This window comes from Orbicella faveolata, unplaced genomic scaffold, assembly GCF_042242905.1.
Source record: "Orbicella faveolata isolate gen_17 unplaced genomic scaffold, um_ofav_v1 contig_24, whole genome shotgun sequence".
NCBI classification, from domain to species: Eukaryota; Metazoa; Cnidaria; class Anthozoa; order Scleractinia; family Merulinidae; genus Orbicella; species Orbicella faveolata.
The window spans coordinates 31894193-31921142 of NW_028301552.1; the positions used below are offsets into that span (position 1 = coordinate 31894193).

General features: G+C 37.5%; 4 protein-coding genes across 9 annotated transcripts; 2 read left to right on the forward strand and 2 right to left on the reverse strand.

The window, feature by feature from the left end:
• Positions 1–91: 91 nt before the first annotated feature.
• On the forward strand, positions 92–8447 carry LOC110065034 (radial spoke head protein 4 homolog A-like). Its single transcript, XM_020772139.2, has 14 exons — positions 92–296; positions 417–478; positions 612–679; positions 1809–1868; positions 2409–2619; positions 3370–3476; positions 3701–3734; positions 3917–4036; positions 5091–5188; positions 5479–5620; positions 6351–6460; positions 6804–6948; positions 7041–7158; positions 7663–8447. Exons 1-14 carry the CDS (start codon positions 196–198, stop codon positions 7886–7888), a joined length of 1602 nt encoding a protein of 533 aa, XP_020627798.1. The 5' UTR covers positions 92–195; the 3' UTR covers positions 7889–8447.
• Positions 8274–16190, reverse strand: LOC110065039 (eukaryotic initiation factor 4A-III). Its single transcript, XM_020772146.2, has 13 exons — positions 15979–16190; positions 15816–15888; positions 15039–15105; positions 14488–14550; positions 12878–13010; positions 12424–12504; positions 12218–12270; positions 11803–11891; positions 11540–11678; positions 11304–11419; positions 10590–10697; positions 9868–9995; positions 8274–8879 (listed from the first exon to the last, which is right to left on the reverse strand). The coding sequence occupies exons 1-13, from the start codon at positions 16121–16123 to the stop codon at positions 8863–8865; spliced, it is 1212 nt and encodes a 403-aa protein (XP_020627805.1). The 5' UTR covers positions 16124–16190; the 3' UTR covers positions 8274–8862.
• Positions 16191–16232: 42 nt separating this feature from the next.
• LOC110065036 (COP9 signalosome complex subunit 2) lies at positions 16233–26707 on the forward strand. 6 transcript variants are annotated; one of them, XM_089291736.1, is made up of 7 exons: positions 16233–16457; positions 17603–17646; positions 18103–18231; positions 21589–21624; positions 22655–22815; positions 23419–23466; positions 24164–26707. In XM_089291736.1, the coding sequence occupies exon 7, from the start codon at positions 24184–24186 to the stop codon at positions 25513–25515; it is 1332 nt and encodes a 443-aa protein (XP_089147862.1). In that variant the 5' UTR covers positions 16233–16457; positions 17603–17646; positions 18103–18231; positions 21589–21624; positions 22655–22815; positions 23419–23466; positions 24164–24183; the 3' UTR covers positions 25516–26707. The 6 variants fall into 6 exon arrangements, with proteins under 6 accessions (XP_089147862.1, XP_089147860.1, XP_089147863.1 ...); XM_089291734.1 differs by lacking the exon at positions 22655–22815; XM_089291737.1 differs by lacking the exon at positions 18103–18231.
• On the reverse strand, positions 18621–21168 carry LOC110065035 (F-box and leucine-rich repeat protein 13-like). The gene has a single exon (XM_020772140.2). It carries the CDS (start codon positions 21166–21168, stop codon positions 19801–19803), a length of 1368 nt encoding a protein of 455 aa, XP_020627799.2. The 3' UTR covers positions 18621–19800.
• Positions 26708–26950: the final 243 nt, after the last annotated feature.

The following is a 26950-nucleotide window of genomic DNA, read 5'->3' on the forward strand; positions in this document are numbered from 1 at the left end:
TTAATCGATTCAGAAATTTAGTAGTCGTTGCACAATCGCCACTAACTCGTTTCTCGAGAGTTCACGAAGTTGTATTGAATTGTCACGACGTAATGTTGCTATGGTCACACAAACCTTGATGGCGGTCGAATGAGTTGGAACCCAAAGACCTGAAGGTTTTACCGCGTTTATTTCTTTCTCAAATCACTAAAAACCATGGACAGCGCGAGTGAATCTAGCGGCAATGATTTAGACAGCGATTTTCAAAATGCAAAAGCATTTTTGCTGAAAACTAGTTTACATTCGAATCTAAATGTGTAAGTATGATTTTGGACCCCTTTTTCTTGAGACAAAGGTGATCTTTTCCTATGCACGTCGAGAACTTACTTACAAGCTTTCTGGGTCACAAACTCATATATTTTTCGGTCTTATTTTAGCTATGATCATCTTGCAAGTGTTATTAGAAAGGTCTTGGAAGAGAAACCGGAAAATGTAGCAGGCAAGTTGCTGTTTAGTACAAAATAAGCTTGTGTTAGATCGCGGGTATTTTGACAAAGTTGTGTCAGTCTTTTATGGCGGTCTAAAGTACTTGAGTGATTGTAGTAATTTAAAGTAAATTTTCGTTTATGCAGATTTGGTAGACGACCTTGTAAGGGATGAAAAGAGAGCCAAATTCCGCCCCAGTTTCGACACTATCCAGGTAATTTTAATGCATTTTGTCTTACCAATACTACTGTATTATTGGTAGCTGCTTCTGTTAGATATTAAGCTTATTTATAAAATTTTGCATTGGTTGACCTGCATGATGACATGATGACCTGCACAGCTATACGTGTAACTCAATTTTTATTTACGGGACCCTTAGAGAAAAAGCCAACTTAATTTATCCTTCCAATTAAAACCCCTCAGTCAGGCAAGGTTTTTAAGAAGAGAAAAAATATGGATGAGATGTGGGGTTGGAGCTATTATTATGGCTAGCTCTGTTAGTGGGCAAGATGAACCAAATCCTGCAGTGTGATTGGCTACCCAAGTGGGCAAGGTGGGGCTATCTTGCCCACTCAGGACTACATGTACCTGCTGTGTCCTGCACGAAAATAGTGTTCTTTTTCCATATAATAAATCCTTTATTGACCATGCTTGTTTGGACAAGATGGCTAGGTATTGGTCTTGTCCTTTGTTATGTGTTTATGGACGTTGACTCCGTCTTGGTCCATAAACATGCAAAAAAAAAAGAACTTGGCGCAGCCATCTTGACCTCTTGCTTGGTCAATAATCCATATTTTTTATATGTTTATTATATTTATTATATGATGAATCAAAACCTGCACTGTGATTGGCTACCTGAGTGGGCAAGATGAAGCTCAATCCTGCGTGCCTGGGACTACCCGCCATGTCCTGCAAGAAAAATTTCCATGAAAGCTATATAATAAATCCTTTATTGACTGAGCTTGTTCGGTCAAGATGGCTTGATATTTGCCTCATTCTTATTTTGCTGCCTCATGGACCTCAACTCCGTCTCAGTCCACAAACATGCAAAAAAAGAACTTGACCAATATCCAGCCATCTTGACCACACACTTGGTCAATAACCTACATGTATATCCATATATCTCTGATCCATACTGCCTTTTTTTCATTGATGAATGATGCTTATTTGGTACACCCCAAGAGAAAAGGCTGACTCTAATCAGTCAAGATTCTGTATTTCATGCCCCGTGTTGGCACATTCTTTTTAAAACGGTGGGAAAAAAATGTAAAAATGATTTAGCACTACATGAAGCTGTGCATTATACATGTAATCACATGATATTTTGATGTCTTTGATTTTAGAATGAAGAAGATGAATCTACAGAAGTATTACTGGCAAGATCCCAGTTGACTCTGTTTGAGGTGATTTATACTAATTAATTTATACTTCTTTATGGGAACTCACTTTGATAATCTTCATGCTGTTTTATAGCTAGTCAGCTGTTTCATAAGAATTTATAAAAACATGGGAGATTTTATAAAACTTAGTGGGATAAAAATAAATTTTGCTAACACACCTACTTTATAAAGTTTACAAAGTTTCAAAAGGTGTGATAATTTGGAAAGAAATAAAATTAAATAAACATTTATATGAAAAGTTTTCAGTTCACAAGAAATTATATAAAATGTTGTCAATCCTTAGTGTGCAAAAATCGAGACTGCAAAGTAACTTTGTGAAAATATCAAGACTGGAAGACCCATGGTTTTTGAAGGACCATTTGCCACCCCTACAAGTGCGTATTAAATATTACAATATTTAGGTTCTTTTTCTGTTAATTAACCTTGAAATTCTCAGTGTATAGCCTGACTGTCAAAAATTGCAACCCCTGGATAAGCAATACTTTGTGTACACAATTACGTGTATTAGTATAGTGACAATGTAGTATATTGTTGTTTCTCCAGAGAAAACCTACCGACCAAGAATTGGAACCTATGATCCGAGATCCAGAAATAGAAGAAGACCAGGAAGAAGCACCCCTACCAGATCTAATGGAACTCGCAAACTATTTTGAACAAGCTGGTGTTGGCATTGGCAGAGAAGAAACATTTAGAATATTTTTAGCTTTGAAGCTTTTGATTGACACACAGCCAATAAGGACGTGTAGATTTTGGGGTAGGAATAGTGAAGCCTAATTTAAAATTTCTGCAATAAAATTAGATTATTCACATTTTTTAACTTTAGTCAGGAGTGTACGTAGCTTTAGACCTGGCTACATGTGTATGTGCCGCAGGCTGTGAAAGGTATGGTTTTCCAACAATCTAGTCTGGGATAGGTATAGAATGATATATAACAGACAGTTTTGGTCTAGAATAGGGACCGGTATAATTTACTGTAAAAGTTGCCAGTGTATAAATAATTTAGTTTAGAACAGGGTCTTTACCCGGGATTCTATAATGTAAATTGAAACTCCAAAGTGAGATGATAAGATATGTTGGAGTGGGTTTAGATAGTGTATGTTGGACTAATTTAGCGATAAAGTTTCTGCATTGAAAATAGCTGGTCTAGGATAGGGGTTTTTGGTGCCTAGTCTACAATAGGGTTACAAAATCAAGCTGATCATGGTCTAGTATAGGGTAAGGTTTTCGGTATCTCAATGGCACACCCCTGCCCAATGATTTACAGAGTACCCCCGTCCCTTCCAGGGCCTGTACCTAAGAGTCTGTGCTCCTACTGATGTGCTAACAATTAACCCTACTGCACCTCTGATCGCCTAGTAGATATAGTTTGTCAGGCCTCAGGTAAGAAAAGGACTCATTCTAAGAAAGGGAAGCTTTTCTTAGCACTGCTTTAATTTACAATTTTGTTGCATCAAGGAAGCAAAATTCATTTTCATTAATTAATTGGGTCAAATTTTCTTTTCAGGTAAAATGTTTGGAATCCATGCAAATTACATCATTGCTGAAGTGGAGTTTTTTGAAGGAGAAGATCCAGAAGAACCTCAAGATGATGAAAAACAACAAGAGGAAGAGGTATTATTTTATTGATTTACATTCTAAAGCTGATCAATCAGTAAATAGAAACAAGTTAGAAAATTTCGAATATTTCAGCTACAGGCAGCCCGAATACAGCCCCCCCCCCCTCCCACCAGACACACACACCCTGCCCCTCCAGCCTCTTGAAAGACACTGAGCAGACTGCATGAAGCACATCAATTGCATTTTTGTTACTTTTTGTTTTTTTTTCTTTAATTTAGATTATTGAAGCAAAAACAGACATCATCAAAGAAGGTTAGAAATTACTTATAACAAATATGTAATTGAAAGTTATGAAGACTGTTTTTAATTATCAGAACTTAACGTTTTTATTAACAATAATATCATGTTTTTTCTAGTTCAGAGCCTTGCTTTGATCTATAATGGACACATAATGTATAACAAACAAAAATTTTAACGAGCTCTATTCTTTGCAGGAGATTTTGATGTAGAAGAAGATGATATCCCCCAAGCAGAGTTCAAAGCATCTCCAGTTATTCCTAAAGAAGATAGCAGAACGGGTTGTAACAAGAAAACATACTTTGTGTGCAATGAATGTGAGTTAATTCTCTTCTATTCCCAGTGATGTAGTGACTTTCATTGAACTGAGTGTGGCTACTAAGGGAAGGCTGAGGGGGGTGGGTGTGGGGGGGGGAACTCCTATGTGACAGGAACAGTGATGTGATGGAAAACTTGAAATGATTACTCTAAGTGAGCAATGTGGGTGTGACTCAAGGTTTATTTGACCTTTAAAAAAATGAAGCAGTCCATAGACAAGTAATATTAAGCTAAGTAACTTTTATTAATGACATTGCCACATACTGAATGTATTCATCTGGGAGCAAAGAAATTTAAATGATTTCATTCCATATCCATAAATTATACCAAGAACACAGTATGATGGCAAATTTTTTTGACATAATTTTTGGAAAATAATACTTTGACTTTAACTTTATTGAATTTGTTGCATACTTACATATAGGAAACCAAAATGATAAAATAATACAAATAATGTTAGTAACAAATAAGTCATAGGCATCAGCAACTGGAGCAAAAAACGGGATGATATCCCAATTGATATTCAGCCCCAATAAAAGATATTTAAAAAAGTAACACAACAGTAACAATAATTATAATAAAAGTAGTAGTAAAATAGTAGTAATTATTGTGTAATAAGTTGGTTTAATATATATAAGTTTACATACTTACATCTCCACTGCTTGGAAGATTTAGATTTATCCTCACTACTTGGAAGAGTAATTTGTTATTTTCCAAATGTTACCAAAAAAAGACACTTTGGCACCTATTCTGGGATAATTTCTGTCTTGAAAACCCTAAACAGGACCAAAATCCATTTGACACCCCTAAGTAAGACAATGAGTATCTATACCCCTTTCACATAAGCCCTGCCTTATCCTAGGGGTGGGGTGGCTGGTGATCCAATCTCAGAAAGCTACACATACTTTTACGTACAGTGCTGTAAATTCTGTTTTGGTGAGACTAACTCTCTTTAAGTTTACAGGCTGATAAAGCATAATGGAACCCTGACTAGCTATGATGATGGCAGTACATTTGTAGATCTAAGTGTTTCATTATTTGTTCTTACCACAGCTGGAGGGGCTTGGGTCAGACTTCCCCCTGTCACTCCTGCACAGATTGTGGTCTCAAGACAAATCCGAAAATTTTTCACTGGAAATCTTCAAGCGCCTGTAAGTTCTGATAACTCTAAAACCTATTTAGTCCTTATAATGATGCACTCATCACATACAAGAGTTCCTTCAATCTGTTACCTGTTATAACCTTGGACATCTGATAATTATAAGTGGTCCTTTAGGTAGTGTTACTTTCCTTCAGTTGGTTTCAGTCCCAAATTGATGTGACAGATTTAAGTTTTTTGATCATGTGACTGATGAAACTGCTTGTTTTTGGAATGATGAGTCAATATTTATAAAAATTCAATAAATAAATTAATCAATAAATAAATCTCAACACTTACCAGGTTGTAAGTTATCCACCCTTCCCTGGAAATGAATCCAATTACTTAAGAGCTCAGATTGCTAGAATATCAGCCACAACACACATCAGTCCTCTGGGCTATTACATGTTTGAAGAGGAAGAAGAGGATGATGACGAAGGAGGAGGTATATAATAATCTTTGTTATTATATAAGATATGAGTGTTATTGTTCGTATATATCATAATTGTTACTGTATAAAAATATGCCACTCTAAAAATTCATTTGAAACTAGTGAGGAATCGATGATGTCACTTCTTGCTTTTTGATGGTTATTTGTGCTAACAGTGAGTTAAACTGCTGGCAGTCTGTTTTTCTCTTGAAATTTCAGCAGGGGTTATGATGTGAGATGCTTTAGCCTAAAGGGGAATGCCCCCGGATGAGACATTTCTTCCCTACTCAGCCATACTGCCCTTGTCTCGCCTTCTTCCTTACTCAGCCACCATCATACCGCCCTTTTGCGATGACTAAACACTCATCCAAGTGACCCTTATATAAAACACCAGCTACCAGCAGACTAACAGTCACTCTGTCTATATATAATAAAAACAAAATTGCATGGATGCTTAAAGATGTGTTTTATTTTCTTGTGTTAAAATATTTTAATTAATTTAAGCACTTGCTGCACCCATATGTCATTAAATTGCTTTTCCCACTTGAAAATAAAATAAACTGATTTCATATCTTTGCACCACCGTGTAACATGCTCCATATATTTGTTTCAAAGTTGATTTGTTCTTTGTGTTATTCATGCATTCCTCTGTTTGCTGATTTGGTGATCTATTCATATATTTGCAATTTAATATTGTGATAAAAATGGTAACTTTCAAATACTGGCTTGTTCATTATTTTTCTAGCTCGTGACTCCTTTGTGGTGAATCAGGAGTTTGAAGGACTCACTATCAATGAAATGGCCGATCCATCATGTGCGAACTGGGTTCATCATGTCCAGTACGTTCTTCCACAGGTAAACTTTTGCTGATCACCTTTCATTTATTCCTCAACATCCAGATGGAAATGAGTGTTCAGATGAACTTTTCGTATAGTCCCATGCTAGTAATTTTATTTTGGGGAGAAAGTGCTAACTGAATTTAAATTCAAATCAGATGTTTTAGCATAAAAGAATATTTGTGTTAAATGTAGGATAAAAGTAAATTAAGAAAACCCCATTTCCCATTTTTTTGGTTAGTAAATTACCTTCAATTTTAAAAATACAGATGTATTTCCAGTTGTTGTTTCTGACCCGAAATAAATTCCATCAGCCCAAGCCCAGCCAAGACACACCTCAATGTTATTTCGTGTTCTTGTAGGGTCGTTGCACATGGTTTAACCCCTCGCAAAAGAGAGAGGAGGAGGAACTGGAGGAAGAAGAGGAGGATGAGGAGAGGGAAGAGCCTGATGAGCCAGAACCTGAGCAAGGTCCACCCCTGCTGACGCCGCTCTCAGAAGATGCTGGTAAAAACAGTCTACTTTGCACCATTATGTTTCAGATCAAGGCTATACCAGAAGGAACTCTCCTGATATTTCTTTTATTTTTGTTGTTACAGAGGTTGATGGCATGCCTCCATGGACAGCACAGAAGTCCTCTACCTTAGTTCCTCAGTATTCTCTGGCTGTGATGCACTCCAACTTGTGGCCAGGAGCACATGCATTTGCTCTTGAAAGGTCTGTATGCATTCTACCTCCATCACACAATGATGTGTGCAAAAGTAGATTTGTTTTCATTACAGCTGTGTTTGATGAAAAAGTTGCTCTATTCTCTTCACAAAAAATTGTTTGAAGAATGGATGAAATGCAAAGCACTATGTTTACGTAAACCTCTGACACTATACCAAGGCCCAAGGCAGGCCATAATTGAGGAAGCAGCCATATTTTAGCCCTCTTCTGTGATCACTTACTCCTAACACAGCAAGCAACCAAGCTATCAGGAGCAAGTGCCCAAGGAGAGGACTTAAATTTAAGCTAGCACGGAAGGCTAAGCCTGCAGAGTGCAGAACAGGTGGTTTAGCTGGGCAGATCGCAAAGCGCGATACACAAATGCAGAGCATGATCACAATCATGAAGCCCAATTCAAAACAAATCCCAAACTACATTTCATCACCATAAACAGCATAACATTTTCCCTGTACAAGAAGCTACAAGAATTAATCATATTGTTGATAATTCTAGAAAATTTGAGAACATTTACATTGGTTGGGGACAGAAATTCAGTGCAGAGAACTACAGCCCACCTCCCCCTCCACCACCACAAGAGGAATTTGCCAGTGGACCAGAGATCACTGAGGCTGAAGACCCATCAGTGGAGGAGGAGAAGGCTCTCAAGGCTGCGCAACAGGAAGCAATGGAGGCCGCAGAAATGGAAGAGGAGGAGGAAGATGATGATGATGATGATTAGTCACCTAACTGGATAATTCTGATGAATTAAATTATTTACTTTTATGAAGTCTAGTATTTCAGTTTAGTTTTGATGTGGTGTAAATATCTTAATGCAGTTTGAGACTGTTATAATATTACTCTCCTTGAAAACTACCATGTGTTTCATACCTGCATCCAGTTCTTTTGCTAGATTGTTTTTGTACCCAAGGTACACTTTATGACGTCAAAATAATAGAAATGTATATAACTCCAAAAAATTAACCTTTGTGTAACTTTCTATCAAGAAGCTATCAGGTTATTCAGTTACTTTGCGTTAAATTTCTTGTATGCCATGCTAAATGCCTTTCCAACCAATATGTCTTATATTAAATAGAGAGTCAATACATGATGAGCTGTCACAGAACTGTTTGCTCAAGAACTTTATTTATAAATCAAGCAAGCAAACTGTTAGTGAAGAACAGTGACAAGTCTGGTAAAGTCTATTACAATGTATATTAGAATGTAGCATACACAACAAAAACTGATGTAGAGGACTTGAAAAACAATTCCTGGATTAAAATTGGTTTTTACATTGTCTAGTCCAGAAGCAATTCTTATTAAAACTATCTGGTTAAAACAAAACACAGTTCTGTAAAAAACAAATGTAACACTGACAACAATCAACACACTCTTCCTTACTTTTGTGCTCAAGTAATTCACATCAGGTGGAGAAAATTACATTGATTTATGTACTGAGCAATCCAAATCATACAGTGTAAAAGCAGCTACAGTACAGCCTTTGGAAACTTCCTAGGAGAATCTACATTTCTTGTGGAAAGAGACAACATTAAAAGTACAAGCATGGCCGAATGCACATTACAGTTCCATAGGAAAACAGCATTTCATTTTTGGTTGGTGTGACGTTGACAACCTGCTCTAAAATGTCACATCATAACTATGGAGATATAGTTTATTGCCAGCATAAGATGTCGTTGGGATCTTTGGTCTGGGAACTTAAATCAGATCAGCAACTAAAGAGGAGAGGACGATACCACAAAAGATTAGTTTCATGCTGAACAAAACAATATAAAGCAGGAGAATGTTAAAGTGCTAGTCTCTCAGCAACCAATGCCATTTGCCAGCAAATCAATATTTTCAATTTCAGTTTGTTCATTCAGACTAACATGTCACAAATGCCTCAAAATAACGCTAGAGTTCAGGGTCCGAAATTAACTTTTTAAGGTAGGCGCCAACTGGCGACTGACATTTTTTTTCAGTCGCCATATGGAAAAATGTGGTCGCCAAAAAGTGTCAATAAAATTTTTCCTTCACAGCGAAACAGAAACCAAAATTTTGGGGCGCCATGGGCTTGCCTGCAAAATATTTGCAATTGATGTAATCAGGAATCAAACCAGTGCGCAAATCATCTTTTGACTACTTTGGCAGATCTACATTTCCGCTTTTTGACGCCCAGAGAATATCTAAATCTTCAACTAATTTCTTCATGAATGTTCCGTCTCCACCTTGTAATAAATTACGGAAAGATTTAAGAACATCTTTGGACACCAAATCGCCTGAATAAATATTTGTGGTGAAAGAATGCATGTGGCCTCTTGCGCCTGCAATACGTATGTTACAGGAAACCGCTGAAAAAACATGGAGGCAAAGCTTCGCACTGATCGTAGCTGTCAAACGTTGTGGTAGATTTATAATGAGGAAAATCGGTTTCATACTTCAAAAGCAGCGGGAAGGTAAGAAGTAAGTGCCCAATTAGCGGGCGGCTTTGAATTTTATTTTAATCGATTTGGCTGAAAATCAAAGTTATTGTATAATTGTCATGGCATGAAATAGTTAATCGCCCGCTGAGCAAAATTTTTAGTCGCATTGGCGACCAGGAAAGCGCAATTTTGGACCCTGGAGTTATGAAGTATACTGAAAAACCGTAATACTGGTTGTAACCACCCCCCCCCCCCCATCCTCCTTGTTGATTTTAACTCCACCTCTATAAGGTAAACATACCATTCATGGGCATTTCATCAATCTGTGTGCTGTAGTACTGCTCAATATCACGCAAAATTCGAATGTCATCTGACTTCACAAAGTTGATGGCAACACCTTTGCGGCCAAACCGACCTGAACGACCAATCCTAAAATAGAATTTCATGCCATTACTAGAGTCTGACACACAAAACAGCATTATACATGTATTCAGCAGCAATTAACTGAAAGTAAATTCTTGAAAAACTACTCGTCAGTCTCTCTCTAGCTCAAGGTCTGGATCCGCCACTGCAAAGTTATTTAATAGGCCATTTCCGAGTTGCCTTTTGCCTCATGTCAAAACGAGTCTTCGTGCAAAACCATTCAATATGAAAATGAGCTTCCTCTCATGCAAATCACTTTCATATGAAAGGTTTTGCATGACAATTCCTTTTGAAGCAGAGGCACAAGGTAACTCGGATATGGCCTATTAAATAACTTTGCAGTGGTAGATCCAGACCTTGAGCTAGGGGGGGAGGGTTTGATTGCCCTGCCAGCTTTTCTTCCTTCTGTGATTTTCCTTTTTTTACCCAAAATAAGGGGGGGCCAGGCCCCCTGGGCCCCTCCCCTAGATACGCCACTGCTTTGGAATCAAAATTGCAAATTGTTCAGTATTATCTGGTCAAACCCTGTTTTCACACATGACAAACCATGGCCTTAAATGCAAAACCTGGGGCACAGGAGATCACAAGCAGTACACATACCTGTGAATGTACAATTCACGATTGTTTGGAAGGTCATAGTTGATAACCAGAGACACTTGTTGGACATCAATACCTCTGGCCCACACATCTGTTGATATCAACACTCGACTGAGGCAGAAACAGAACAACATGGCAGGTCAGAAATGGGCAAAATGGCAGCTAGCAATCAAGAACTACTTTCAACTCTCCAAATAAATGTCAATTTGAAGACAAAAGCTGCTTTCAAAGCAATATCATGGAGAAAAAAAATTGTTATTTGCCCACCCTGGTTGGTTTGTACTGGGAAAAACTGTGCACTTGGTCCTGAGTATGGCCTGAGTCGTAGGTTGAGGGCTGCACTCAAGACCTTGGGCACAGTTTTTCCCACAAGGGTCCTCCCAAACAGCAAACAACATATTTGTACTAGCCCAACAGTCACATCATTTTCACTGGCCTAAAAATTCTCCAAATAACACAATACTCAGTGAAAAGCTAAAACTAAAATCATACCATTATTTGATCTGTTACAATACCCATCGTGAAGGATAGAATTCCAATCTACCAGCCCGACAGAAAAGTCTACAAGCACTAGGCTATCAGACATGACTCTCTTTGCGTGCTGCCAAAGTACAACTCATTTCAAACAAATAATCGGCCCAATTAAAAAACCAAAGTATAAAAATTTACATAATTTCGTTATGGTGAAAGATTAGATATTTAATTGTATATATGTACCTCTGCCCTGTTCTGAAATCTTTCATGATGGCATCTCTTTCTTTCTGTGGCATGTCACCATGCATCGACGAAACAGTGAAGTTAGCTTCCAACATCTTCTCTGCAAGCCAGTCCACCTAAACAACATTCTTTTGTTAAATTCTCATTAAAGTAGATAAATTGAATATAATAGTAATGCAGGGAGCAAACAATAACCAAATTTAAGAACAATTTTTATAAAATCTAACCAGACCAACCTTTCTCTTGGTGTTGCAGAAAATGACAGCCTGTGTTATGGTGAGAGTGTCATACAAATCACACAAGGTATCAAACTTCCATTCTTCCCGTTCCACAGCCACAAAGAACTGCTTTATCCCTTCCAATGTCAACTCATCACTAAGACAAACAAAGTTCATTAGTATGGGTTGTGCCAAATTACTTAGATCACTTCATTTCTTAAATTTTAAGAAAGGAAGGCTAGCTAAGGCTCGCTAGTAATAAATGTCCAACAGGAACTCACCGTTTGACAAGAATCCTAATAGGGTCCGTCATGAACTTTTCTGTCATTTCTAGGATATCATGTGGTAGGGTCGCACTCAGAAGAACAACCTGAATATGAATACAACGGTAACAATGATCAACAATACAAATATTTGTGAACCAGTATGCCATTTGTTTGCATGGCATATCATCTTTAAAAGCTACATGTATATGGGGCATCTGATAACACAACATTCAAAGGTTAAAGAGTACTGTAGTGAACTAAATGTCCAATCTCAGAACATAAAGTTAAAAAGCAGAAGAGGCCAAGATGACAAGGGAAACTACAGACAGAGATGTTTGCATTAGACTCTCACAGGGTGACATAACAGAACAACAATTGATCACAATTCCTTTCTACTAAACACATCCCTGCAGAGCGCAGTGTAACTTGCCTGTGTTGCTGGGGGAAGATATCTGTATACATCATAGATCTGCTCCTTGAAACCTGAAAAAGAAAATATGCGATTAACATGTCAAGACTTGGTTCATCATCATCATCAGTCCTTATGGCCCCCAGTGGGGCAAAAGAGCCGCAAGTTTACAAGTAGGAAATTGTTAAGTTCAGAGAACAGAAGTTGACCATTGCTTCCATGCGTACCTTTGTTTAGCATTTCATCTGCCTCATCCAGCACTAACAGTTTTATTGCTCGGGTTCGTAAGCTTCTTCTCCTGATCATGTCTGTAGTGAAAAACAAAATAATCACTTACATTAAAGTATTAATCAAAGAAGGGAAATTGCCTTCAGGTGCTTTCCTTTAGGATGATCCAGATCAGGGTCAGTGCTCCAAGATCACACCAATCATGGTGCATCAACGGAGCCAATGAATTCACTGTTGGTAACTAATTTGTCCGTAACTTTGACACACTATGATCTGAATGCTCTTACTAGATCATTGATCCTGATCCGGATCATCCCAAAGGAATGCAACTACAAAACTATATAAAGTAAACCTTTAGATGCATAAATTAGAAACAAATTTACAAGTTGTACCTGAAAAAACAAACAAACGGACAGTCAAGTAAAGTTGGAAACAAGGCCATGAACACCTTACCAAAGACTCTGCCAGGTGTTCCCGATACAACATGCTGTCCATAATCAAGTTTTCTAATGTCTTCTCCAACATTTGTTCCTCCAATACATGCATGGCACTGAATGCTCATGTAATCACCAAGAGCAAGAATAACCTGTTAAAAATCGATGATAATGACTATCACGAGCCTTCACTTGAACTTTAACACAAATTACATGCAGTAGACACCTGACTTGTTCTATTGGAAAAGTTTGATACTGATTGGTTTTCCCATTAAAATCTATTCCCTGGTAGAACATGATCATGCAGTCATTGTAACACAATGTGCTTCAAAGGTACACTGTTCTAAATAAATGAGTTTTGGCTTGAAAATAATACAAAGTTATAAATTTCGGATTATACTCTGACAAAACAATTAGGGTACATTCCTTTTTGGATGAATGCACAGTTGATAAATCATTGCCCAGAATTGATTCATCGGTTCCTTTGAGGCATCGTGATTCAATATTAGTCTTGGATGATTGAGTCCGATGCAGATCATTCCAAAGGAAATTTTTTGCACCCCTAAACTACCAAGTCTTGCCCTTGTTTTCTATGAATGAATAGTCAGTGAGTCATAGTCTCAGTCCCACTTTTAGATATATGCTCTTGTTCAATAAGAGGTTTTGACTCTGAACCATCTCATTTCAAGGATTGGAACAGTTTTAGCAGAGGTGATTTGATTTCAAGCTCAATCTGTAAACAATAAATATTATATTGTAGTGCTGACTAAGTAATGACAACTGGAGAAACAAATTGTGTTGCTTACAAAACAGACTGTGCTCAAACACACTTTAGGTGATTGATCACTTGTGCACTCTCAAGTCAGAATATGCATTTCAACAAAATAGTTCTGTCCCGAAAGATGGTTTGAACTAATGCACTTCATCACACTGGAGAACTTTAGAATAAGAACAATTTTGAAATGAAAGCTGTAAAACCAAAACCAAAATAATGACTTTGGTCAATTACAAAGGACGTAGACAATCAGTGAACCAATCAAAACTTGAAGCATGGAAAAATGTATGTGAAAGAGACATAAATGGTTTGGTCTAATTGGTTAAGGAAATGGTGCAAGTTTCTTAATCAATCACTAAGTGAAGAAATTCCAAGCCAACACTAATGTGAACTGCCTGAAGATAAATGAGTAAAAGCAGCAGTATTATGTACATGTATTTAGACTGATGGATAGTGAGGATCAACTATGCCAACTCCAAATTTTAATTCAATCACCTTACTGACTGTCACAAATGATATTAGCAGTGAGCATTTGGTGGTATATCAAGAAAATTTATTCCCTAGTTGATAACTTCTACATGTAGATTGTCATAACCTTTCTGCTTGAGAATGCATTGATGTTGTTAAGAGGATGTAGATGTCGATCAGTCTTGGGTATTTGGAGGTGAAGTCATCAAGCTACACTGTACAGTACAAGTTCATCACCTCCCACTGACTAGTTAATCCATATTCATCTCACTTCTTTTCAAATGTGTTACATGAACAAACTACATAACTTCATCCTCTCAGAAAGAGAAGCCTCAAGCCTATGAAATAAAAAATACCGGTACTACATAAAACAACTTCAAGTTCACCTTCTGAATTTGCTGGGCAAGTTCGCGTGTTGGTGATAGGATCAAGGCCTGTGTTTCTCTTGTCTGTTGGTAATAAGGAAAATTAAATTATTTGTGAGTATCCATCGCACAAGTACATGAATGCTGGGTGTTCCGAGATCCCACCAACAACTGAGAGCTGTTTCAAGTTTGAAAACAAAGCAGACCCTTAATCCATGATCAAAAAATATCAGATCGCTAATAAAAATATAAACTTATAAATTAGAGTTTTGCTATTTGTTAAGACAAAACTTGTCATTTTTGTTGTTGCATACAATATCATGGGTAAATTGTCACTGTAAAACATCCAGAATTATTGTTTTAACAATAGTCTCTTCAAATCTGTTATAAATACCCACAGCAAACCTCTCTATGTAATATACTATACACTTAAGCTCCTGACTTAACAAAAAGAGAGTGTCCTTAGAATGCGAATTAAGTTTTCCCTTGCCCTCTTTTTCCTTTCTTTTCTTTGTATGTTGCAAAGTACATGTACCTTAAACTTAAACCTTGTTTACAAGCAATTAACAAACCTGAATATCTATTGACTGAAGCACTGAGATGGAGAGAGTAGCCGTCTTTCCTGTTCCAGATTGAGCTCTAGAATGATATAAGATGGCTATGAACAATCATGTATTGCTCAAACATAACAATTCTTACATTTAAACATGTAACTGTAATTCATCATTGCAGACTGACGTGGCCCAACATCAGAAAAATGCAAGTAGCTTCATCTTCATGTAAAAAAGGATGATCACATGTTACATATGATAAATTGATCCACTACTGCCACTGATCGGCAGACAACTTTGGCACAGTTTTCAACGAAAATGGTTTTCTATAAGATTTCTCTTATCTTGCCACAACCTGGAGTTGACTTGAGCTTTAAATCTGGAGCATTTTGTTTTCCCACAAGCCTACATGTACATATAAAGCAGTTTGTATCCAGACTTGAAGAAAAAGCCTTGACTACTTATTGGGATCAACACTTTAGGCTTGTAGCAATGACCTCGGGTCTTAGCAAATTTATCCCGGGCGGCAATTCTACTATATACAAAAATTACCAAGTAATCAGTCAGAGCAGTTACAGATCAGGCAAAAGATTTTGTCCTCTACTTTTAAATCAAAGCGTTAATGTATATACTATATCTACATACAGTTGTTGACACTGTTTACAAACTGCACCATGAAATAAGGGAACAAACTAACATGGAAACAAGAAATCAGGTTTCTGTAGTTTACAGACTAAAGCTAACAAATGTATTCAAAATAAACATTTATAAGAAGTCAGATGAAATGGATAAACTCACTGTGCAATCACATCTCTTCCTTTCACAATCGGTTTAATAGCACGCTGTTGAATTGCCGATGGTTTTTCGAAACCTAGAACGGAATAAAATCACTCCTAAACGACTGCACAATGTCTAAACACATGCCAAGTTTCATGGCGTCATTAGCCAACACCACACTTACCGTAAGCGTAAACTCCTCGAAGCAAATCTTCGCGAAGTTTTAGCTGGTCGAACGTTGGTACAACGTCAACTTCTTCTGATGTTTCGAATTCGATCTTCGTTGGATCTTCATCCTCGTCTGCGACAACCTTTCTTTTGCGAGACATGGTTAAGTTTTCAGACTTTCACGTTTTCTTCCTCGAGCGTGCAACAGGAGAGAAAGTGCTATGCAGCCGCGCCTCATAAAAACAGCTCGAAGGAAGGGGAGCATCATGGGATGGCAACATGGAGAATCTTTCGCAACTTCCTTTGGTGTGATCTGAATCCCAGATCACTCATATCGATCATACTGCATCAAAGGGATCGATGAATCCACTCTGGTCTGATCTTGATCCAGATCATTCCAAAGGAACGCACCCAATCAGGCAGCATATGTTTTCAAAGTCGTGGCTATTAAAAGTCCTTAGTCGATCTTGTTGCTCTCCAAGTCTGTCGTGCAAGGTTTGTAGTCGTTAACACGGTTTTAGGCTCGTTTCAATAGGCGTTGACTTTTGCTTATTCAGTGGGAATTTTTATACTGCCTTTTTTGTTTTTAAGAGCCAACTTCAGCAAAACTCCTGTTAAACTCTTTATTTCACGCTCGCCAAGATCCCGGGTCCAGATCTAGATCCCAGAGCTCTTTTGTTTATTTTTCCTTTGCTCTATCTAGGGTATTCATCTCAGAAAAATGAGTGCTGTTATTGTTATCGGGGCAAACTGCTACTGTTTTCTGTCAAAATAACGCATTGTGCTTGCACGTTCAGCCTTACATAAGCTTAAATACAAAATGTATGTAGAATTATTGTCTCATTTTGATTGGTTCTTACTTATGATCTATTGGAGTACAGACGCATGGATCTCATGTCTTGATCTCTTATTGGTTACTATTAAAAACTGGATCTTTGGGTAATGCAATTTGAGAGTTTTCATTGGCTTAGCCATCATGGGTTATGAGCCATTACACCATACTCTACAGATGTGGTAAGGGTACATGTGAATTTTTGTGGCATTTTATGTTTATTTCAGTCTATAGTTTTCTATAATTTTGGGATTATATTGTGAAAGCGAAGCTACTCTGTCAAAAAACTTCTGTCCCAGCTACCAGGGCTTGAGTGTTCATATGGGAAAATTTTCATCCTGGTTGCTGAGATCTTGGTTGTAGAAACCAAGGCCTCAGTAACCAGACTGGCCCACCTTATAAGAACACATCAAAATTTTAACAAAGGAAACCAGAGTGAGGCAAGATCTTGGTAAACAAGCTCATATGAAGAGGCCCTCAGACTTACTACTGTGAATAATACAGTACAACTTTACTATCTTAAACTCCCTCATCTCCACTGTTTTTCACTTCCCATGAGTGTAAGATTCCAGGATAAATTGTACAATCAAACCTCTCCTAATTACCTCCTCAAGAAATTTTAATGAATATCATGTAATCGTACCCTTTATAATACACATGTTAAACTGAGAATTCAACTCTGCCCTTTGGTGTCTAGCTGTACGGTTTTTGAATACTGTGGAACCCAGTTAATCTTCCCACCTAGATGTGAGGTTCTAAAATCTGTTTATACATATAAGCAACAATTAATGACTAAGCTTCTCTTTAGGTGATAAGAAAGTGGCTGCCATGACAAAAGAACATGAGTATAAGGTGGGCTTTATTCTACTTTATCCCACTGTCTTAAAAATAATTTTGTGAACTAGGTAACTTAAAAAATTGCTTAGCAATCAAAAACTGTTCTAATTAAGAAAGAGTGGCAATTACAATAATTTTCAGTTTCACATTCCATGGAATCCCGATTTTTCAACCCTCTAAGGGAAACAAAAATTGATTTGAAGAATTGGTGGTTCAAGAAATCGGGGGTAAGATTACAGTATTTGACTGACTGGAGGGAACAACTTTTGGGTTTGAATTATCAGAGGTTCAAAAAATGAATGGTTCAAGAAATGGGGATTCAACTGTAAATGATAAATGATCTCTTTGAATAACTCAAATCATTAAGCATTAATTATTCTTTCTTCAGTTTAATTGTGGTAGTTGATCTGTTATCATATAGTTTTTCCTTTATTGCTGTTAATATTTTAAAAGCCTTTCCTTTCTCCCCAGCTGCTTTCAGGTATTTTTTAACTGAATGTTGCCACCTGTCGTTCTCACTTGAAAATGCAAAATGCTCGGAAACAGAAGTTGCTTTTAGCTTTTCAAGAGGAAGTTAACTGGTGGCAAGATGACAAGAAGGTCTGTGGGTGGAAATGCCATTAAAGCAAACATTAGTGTTTCACCTATTCATCTTTTTCAATTCCTTTTGAAAAGTCTCACTTCCTATCTCTAAACAAGGATATGTTCCAACTGGCTAATAAATTCTTCCCCTAAGAATGTGACTTCCTCTTTTGATCAGAGTAATACTGAAACTAAGACTTTGTTCCAAATGCTAGCATAGTGTTTTGTTCACCACCTGATCTGCATTAATTTGCAGTGTGAAAAGATAAGATCATACAGGGAAAAATTTGAATTACAGCGAACACCACCATACTTGTGTTCTAGCCACTATGTCTGTCTTAGGCAGCAGTAGCTGAAAAGTGTCCATCAGTCTATTAGCTAGAAAGAAAAAAATAAAAATAAAAATCTTTTATCTTTGTAAATCCTTTATTAAGCTCAATCTGTAAATATGTTAATCAAAAAATACCCAGGACAATGCCATAATATCAATCAAGACTAAAGCGTAAATATCTTGGGCGTCTTTTTTGAAAGGAAGTAAGATACAACAATTTCAAATAGACCAAAACAAATATAAAACCATGCTACACATAAACTAATGATGCCAACTGTGGCTCAAACAAAGTTTCAACATTAAAAACATTTGTTTGTGTCATAAAGGTCTTGCATTTCATGTAACCCTAAGCTCTTCAAACAGTTTGCCTTTTGGTTTAGAAAACAAGAGTTTCTGTTTGATTACACTGTTGAACCTCACCTTATTTCGTAAGAGCACCCCTTGCAAACAACAGGTTCTGTTTAACTAAGAAATGTTCATTATTAACAACACAAAAAATACTGCCTTAATGCATGCCCATAACAGCAGCAGCTAACCAAACATACATCATAGTTTACCTGTTGTGAACAAAAAGTCATTATCTACCTGCAAAATATCTGCATAATAACACAGATATTTACATATCAGCGAGTAGTTTTTCGAAAGGTAAGCGGGTGACCTAAAATAACATGGGCAAAGGTGAAAGCTGGTGAAATATATCACAAAATTTTTTTTTGCTCTTAACTTCTACAGAGAAAATTAAGGTTCACATTCATAATCTTTCTACATTTAAATTTATTTTCAGATTCTTTTGTAACAATAAGTTAACCTTGACAGCAACTTGTTAAGTATAAATAAATTCCATATTAGGAAAGGTATTTTGCTTCAGCAAAGCGTGGAAAGAAAGTATTTTCCAGATAATAAATATTAAAGATATTTTCCTTTTCACCCTTAATTTGTACTGGTAATCGCCTTCTGCCTTTTCATAAATGAAATATTGCAGTCATTTTGACGCATTGTATTTTGATTTTTATTCATGTATGAAACAGCTAAGCTATCAGCTAACAAAGGAAACGTTTTATAACTTTTGCTCTGCCAAATAAGAGTCAAATTTTAATTGAATCTAGAGACTTTTGAACTTCTGTTGCGAATTCAGACTTAAAGAAATATGAGTTGTACTATATCGAGGCAAAGAAGCCTATTTCTTCCGCAATGAAAATGGAAATTTTTATGCGCAGGTCGAAAAAGGTGGTTCAACTGATCTCCGGTTTTACTTTCTACATATTAACTTTGCAATGAGGAAATTTTTCTTTGAAAAGCTTGACGCTTTCTTGTGAAACACTGAAACAGTCCGTGATGTCGAGTGTTTCTAAACACGGAAGCGAGCGGCCCAGCTCCAACAGCTGTTCATCTCCATTAACAATGTCCGTGAAAGATATATCCAAATTCCACAAGCAATCCAGATAACAAAAGCATGATTTCAGGCCTTCATACGTGAGCTTGCTACATCCATTGATAGACAGAAACGAAAGCTCCACGTTGAAGCAGATCGTCCTTAGTCCTTCGTCTGTTATGTCGGCAAATCCAAGGCCCAAAGATCGAAAATCGTCGCTCGCATAATTTGCGATCACGCAGGCAGCGTTGTCCGTGATACCTGTTTCCATACTGTCCGAATTATGGACAATAAGCCTAGCCAGTTTTTCGCATCTATTCATAAGAGCATAAACGCCAACATCGGTAACTTCGCTAAATTCTAGAGACAAATCCTCGAGGCAAGGCAGGTGATCGGCGATCACGATCAACGACACGTCTGTTATTACACCGTTCGAAATGTTCAAGCATTTTAAATTTCGGCATAATTGAGCGATTGTACAAACTCCAAAATCCGTGATGCCGCCGTCTTTGTCGCAATAATCGATCACGAAAGATTCTAGTTTTCGGCATCTTTTTGCCAACGATGCCAAACTTTTGTCTGTCACAAGAACTTGGTTGTACCTTAGGGTGAGCTTTCTTAGTTTTCGGCATCCACTTGCCAGGTATCGAACCATTTGATCGGTCAAGACATCAGCGTAACTGCGTTGTTCGTCTTCCAACGAAGCTTCGTAGACAATCAGTTTTTCAAGCTCAGGACATCCCGTCGAAATGACCTTGATGGTATTTTCTGTGACTGCGATAGAGTAAGCGTACAGTTTTCTCACTCCAGGGTTATTTTTCACCAAACTCGAAAGCGCTTTGTCGGAAATGTTCCTCAAAGGAATCGAAACCGTTTCGAGAGCACCACAATTACGCGCCAAAGCGAAAATGCCATGATCCGTGATTAAGTTACATCCATTTAGGTAAAGATTTTTCAAGTTTGGACAGTGCACTGAGATATGCTGCAAGGACTCATCTTTAATGCTTGCACATTTCGTCAAATTAACGCTTGAAATTAGATTTGTCTTACGAGGTATGATCCTTGATATGGTGTCAGCTGCTACTTTCGAAGCGTGTTTCTGCCAAATATCAACCGTTTTCCACAAGCTGGGATCGTAGCAGAGCCTGTGCCATCTCGTACATACTCTTGTACATCGGATAAGACGAGGATAATCGAGATGAGAAAGAATTTGGATTATAACGGAGTCCGGTAGAGATGTGATCGTAGCCATCGCTTGACCGTCCTTTGTTTTAGTTCATCTTTTCAGTTATTTCATTGATTTTCCCGCGCATTGTTCTCAGCCTCTTTTGCATGTGGCCTCGATACCGTTTCTCGTCCCCAGGCTTTATCCTTACCTCCACATGTAAGTGGGTGACGGGCGACGCAGCACATTTGCGAGGGGGGCAGTTTCTTTGTTGTTCCTCTGGTGGAGTGCTAGAGCTTTTCAATGTGAGTAACTTGCCTGCTGGAAGCCATTATCTCAACTGTATTGTATTTGAATTTGTTGAAATGCATTTATCGATACCATCTTTTGGGACATAATTTTGATGTTGGAATGCCGTGAATCTGACTGTTAAATTTGAAACTTCCAGTCTCGCCGATTTTATGATAATACATTAAAGCTCAAGGAAGCTTTCATTTTATTACATAGGTTTTATGGCTTGTTCTTCATGCTGAATGAATTTGGGTAAGTACACTACAGTTAAAACTACGAAAAAGTTACATTTTCCGGTTAAACATGGCGACCATCCTGGTTGGTACTCCTCTCCTCCCACAGTCCTTTGCGGGCGCATAACAAAACGTTCTGTTGAAGAAGAATAATTGTTTGACCTTTTGTAACTTCAGTTTCTATGGCTATTTTGAAATTTAAATATCCCTTAGCTCTCCAGAAGCTTTCAAATAAAGATAATGTGGATAAAATTCTTTCATCTCCAATTTTCTAGTATACCAAAACCTAAGGATAGTATACAAAGAAAGACAAGTTGAATAGTCTGGGGCCTTGCATTTTGTTTTCGGGCTAATGTAGTCTATCCTTTCCTTTTCTGATGGGAAAGTGAAGTTTTTTTTTTATGTAAAACTTGAGAAAAGTACAGCAAGATATCAAAATATCATGTAAAATTTACTTAAATCAGTAACAATAATCCTGGTAGTGGGAAGATTTTTTTTGTCGGGAGAGGGGGGTTAGTAAAAATGATTATTAGAAGACTGATTATCTTCGCATGCTGAAAGGCGGGGCAGGAAAAAAATCCACAACCAATTGTCCTGATCTAGTGAATTGTTTCTCTTGTGCAAGTGAAAGTAAGTGCTTGGTGGTTTGTAGGCCAAGTGAAATAATAATTATTATTGCTTGGTGAATGATAATTTCCACTCAGAAACTATTTCCAAACTCAAGACTGCAAAATGAGCAAACCTGCCAACTCTCACAATTCTGCTGCTAGTTTTAACCTTTTCTCACGGCCTCACGACAAGACTCCCAATCATATGGTTTTTGGGGAAAATTCTGACATATTACCTTGTTGAAGAATAAAAAGGAAAATTAATGAGGAATGCTAGTGCCAAAAAATAATATGATAATATAGAAGAAAATTTTACTTGCCTACCATTGCATTTTTAAATAATTTGCACCATACTGTTTGATTTGTGCTTGTGTTTACTGTTTTTGGAGGCAAAAGTTAATTATTAACTGGATCTCAATTCTATGTTGACTTTCCTTGTAGCCTTTGCAAGTTCATGCGACATTTGCAGCATGTGAACACCATTGCAATCGGCAAAAATGGCAAAAACAAGGATTCATTAATTGTTTATCTGGAAAAAGTAGAATCTCACTACTTTTTATAGAATCTTCAGATTTCCTTTCATCGAGGGTTGGTTGGTCTGGGTGAGTGAAATTGAGTTGGAAGCATTGATTAATTGAAAATCGAAGCTTACTTTGTGTGTATTCGTCCTCTGATCACACTTTTGTCTGCCCTATTAGCAAGTCATATTTAAGTGGGGCAAGTGAAAACTGTAATGTACAGGCCTTCTGGGCAAGTAGATTTTTTTTTCCTCCCCAGAAAGGGTTTGGACATTGTGGTTTAAATCTCAAACTGCAGTACTGCAAGTGTTAACTTAATTTACATCCTTGTTTGTTCATTTCTCTCCTAAGTATAAATCATTGCTGAAAAAATCTGCTAAGATTGTTTTGTCATAGTTTTCAAAGGCTTTGAGGGTTGTAAATTACCTGTGATGGTGCAACGTTTTTAATTTTGTTTTTTCATGGAGTCTTAGAAACTTCTTCTGAAGAACATCTTTTACTTGTCATGTTGTTTCTTCACCAAAAGCCTCAAGTGTGATGAACTGCATTAATTCAACCATCTTTCGGGACAGAACTATTTTGTTGAAATGCATAGTCTGACTTGAGAGTTATGAAATTTGTTAGAGTGACTTTGTGCCCTAGGCTGTAGTCAATTTTTCACCCTTGTGCTGAATTTTATCTCTCCAGCTTGTATCACTAACTGACAACAGAAAAGAACTCCACACTCCATTTACTGTAAGTATAATAAATTATGTGACATATTACAACAAGGATAACAATACAAATCTTTATTTGTGCTCTGAAGATTTACATGTAAGAAAAATAAATTGATTCTAGGCTGAGTATTTGCAGATATAGAGATCACAGTCACTGAGAAATAGCAAATGCTATTCATGCTAAGTGGTTAGGCCATGCTGTAAAAAGTGAAAAAATCAAAAATACAGTAGAACTCTGGTAACTTGAACTTGAATAACTTGAACTCCCCCGCTAACTGAAACTAATTCCCCTTTCCCTTGGATCTGACTCCACTTTTCAGTCATTTAAACTCAGTTAACCTCCACTTGGATAACTCAAATTCCCCGCTAATTTGGACTAAATTTTGTTTCCTTACCTTTTCCCTTGATCAAAATTTACCTGCACAACTCGAATTCTGGCTCATGTAACTGATTACAGTTGTCATCCCATTTGCTTTTCTTGTTGTGTTATTGGTGAAAACACTCAAAACTAACACAAATTATGATTTTGCTATGATACTAACCAGCAAAAACATTTCAGCAATCAGTAAAGTTTCCTTGAAATATTGACTTACAGCTGTAGGTCCTTCAAATTAATTATCTATTTCGGGGGGGGGGGGGGGGGGGGAGAAAGGGACCAAACCAACTAAAATACGCTTTGCATTGAATGTTGCTGATCGACTTTGGTTTCGCCACAGTACTGCAGCGTCATTTCAAGATGTCGGACATGGATGATGATTTCATGTGTGATGATGAAGAGGATTATGACCTGGAGTACTCGGAGGACAGTGCATCAGAGCCAGACGTGGATTTGGAAAACCAATACTACAACTCCAAAGCTCTGAAGGAAGATGATCCTAATTCATCATTACAGAGCTTCCAGAAGGTGTTGGACCTGGAGACAGAAAAGGGGGAATGGGGTTTTAAGGCTCTGAAACAAATGATCAAAATCAACTTCAAACTAGGTCATTACGAGGAGATGATGACCAGATATCAACAGCTACTCACATACATAAAGAGTGCCGTCACACGAAACCACTCTGAAAAGTCCATCAACTCCATCTTGGATTACATCTCTACTTCAAAGCAAATGGAGCTGCTGCAGAATTTTTACGAGACAACACTGGAAGCTTTGAAGGATGCCAAGAATGACAGGCTGTGGTTTAAGACAAACACAAAGCTGGGAAAGTTGTACTTTGATCGAGGAGAGTTTACCAAACTAGCAAAGATCCTAAAACAGCTGCATCAGTCTTGTCAGACGGACGATGGTGAGGATGACCTCAAGAAGGGCACCCAACTTCTGGAAATTTATGCTCTCGAGATACAGATGTACACTGCACAGAAAAATAACAAGAAGCTCAAAGCTTTGTATGAGCAGTCACTTCACATCAAGTCAGCCATTCCCCATCCTCTCATAATGGGGGTGATTAGAGAGTGCGGTGGGAAGATGCACTTGCGAGAAGGCGACTATGACCTAGCTCACACTGATTTCTTTGAAGCTTTCAAGAACTATGATGAATCTGGAAGTGGGAGGCGCACAACATGCCTAAAGTATTTGGTATTGGCCAACATGCTAATGAAGTCTGGGATTAATCCATTTGATTCGCAAGAGGCAAAACCCTACAAAAACGATCCTGAGATTCTAGCCATGACAAATCTTGTTAGTGCTTATCAGAATGATGACATTAATGAATTTGAAAAGATTCTCAAAACCAACCGCAAGAACATTATGGATGATCCATTCATAAGGGAACACATTGAGGATCTCTTGAGGAACATCCGGACACAAGTGCTTATCAAACTGATCAAGCCGTACACCCGTATTCATATTCCATTTATCTCCAAAGAGTTGAATATTGATACAGAAGAGGTGGAAAGCCTCCTTGTGTCGTGCATTCTTGACAATACTATTCACGGCCGCATCGACCAGGTCAATCAACTTTTGGAACTGAACAGAACAGGACAGAGTGTTGAAAGATTCCACGGTCTGGACAGGTGGACCACACAGTTGAATTCTCTCCACACTACAGTTGTAAACAAAATAGCTTAAGCTATGTTTAGAAAAGCACTTGGATTAGAGATGTGAGCAATTATTGTGTGGATGTCTTTTTTAACTTAAACCAGGCTACCTGCTGTAAGTGTAGCTAAGAAAGCTCTACACAGTTAGAGCATGTCTATTATATGTTATATCGTAGTAGATTTTGTTTGCTCATATATTTCCTGTTTACCGTGATTATAGAGGGCTGAGTCATGCTGTGTTTGATCATTTTTGTGCATGACTTCTGTGATATTTTCCTTAAATTAAAGAGAATATCAAGATGATTGCAGTGCATCTACAAAAAAAAATAACGAGCTGGTAAATTAACTGAAAAGTACATGCAGCAAAGATAGCCAAGATTACATGTAAGACAAAACAAAAATGGTGAACTTAAAAAATCATGGCTAATTATTTTAAGATCTTGAGACTGCGTGCGGAGTTTGGCTTTGCATAGGCACTAAAGGTTCTAGTACCCTGGGTCTAGCAGTGAAGAAGGAGAATTCCATCATTCAGTTTGTAGATCTTTATATTTAAGTACAAAAATGCCTCATAATCAATACAAAAGTTTGCTGTGGAGTTTTTTTGAGTACATTATGTGGAGTGTTGATTATTTTATGTGGTTGAAATGCATTGATCTTATCACTGAGGAAGCCACAGCCTGAGATGTCAGCTGTCTCATCCTCCTAGGGTTTGTGGTATTTCCTGCAATAGAAACTGCTCTGATACTCCTGTGGGATAGTCCTGAGAGTACGCAGTCAATTGTGCATAGTTTACCATTGATTTAATTTGATTTTGAAGTTTTCAAAGTTAACCATGTGCAAAACTATAATGATACGTTTGAAAAGCGAAAAGTTCAAACCAGTGTTTTTTGGCATAGTCAGACCTGATAAGGAGTAACCAGTCATTGTGTAAAGATCAATGTTCAGAATATGTGTTTGTATAAAAGATCACTTCTGTAGGATTTAAAGTCACATTGTAAGATTTAAGGGGCCACATACAATGGGCCAAACCAATGTGGTCAATTGTGTTATTTAGAAACCCATAATGGGTGAGATACATAGTTCATCTTTGCAGCTTCTGATTAGTTTCTGGCCGTTGCTTGCTATCTGGCTGTCTGTTTTCATTCAGCTGTCACCTTTGTGGTCTTGTTGAATCCTCAGTTGAACTTGACTTTTCAAATAAAAATACAGTTACAAGTTTGTGACATTAACGAGAGATGCTTTTGTTTTGATAGGCCATTTCCAAGTTGCCTTTTGCCTCTGTTTTAAAATGAGTGGACTCCCTGGGACTGGGATGATTTAATATTTATCTGAAGGGAGGATGAGAGATGAAAACATGTGCTCCACCTCACAAGGGATATTAAAGTTAGTTCAACCCCCCACCCGGGGGGGGTGTTACTTCCGTAAATTTTGAATAGGTGTATGCCGTGAAGGGTCTTAAACCCTGA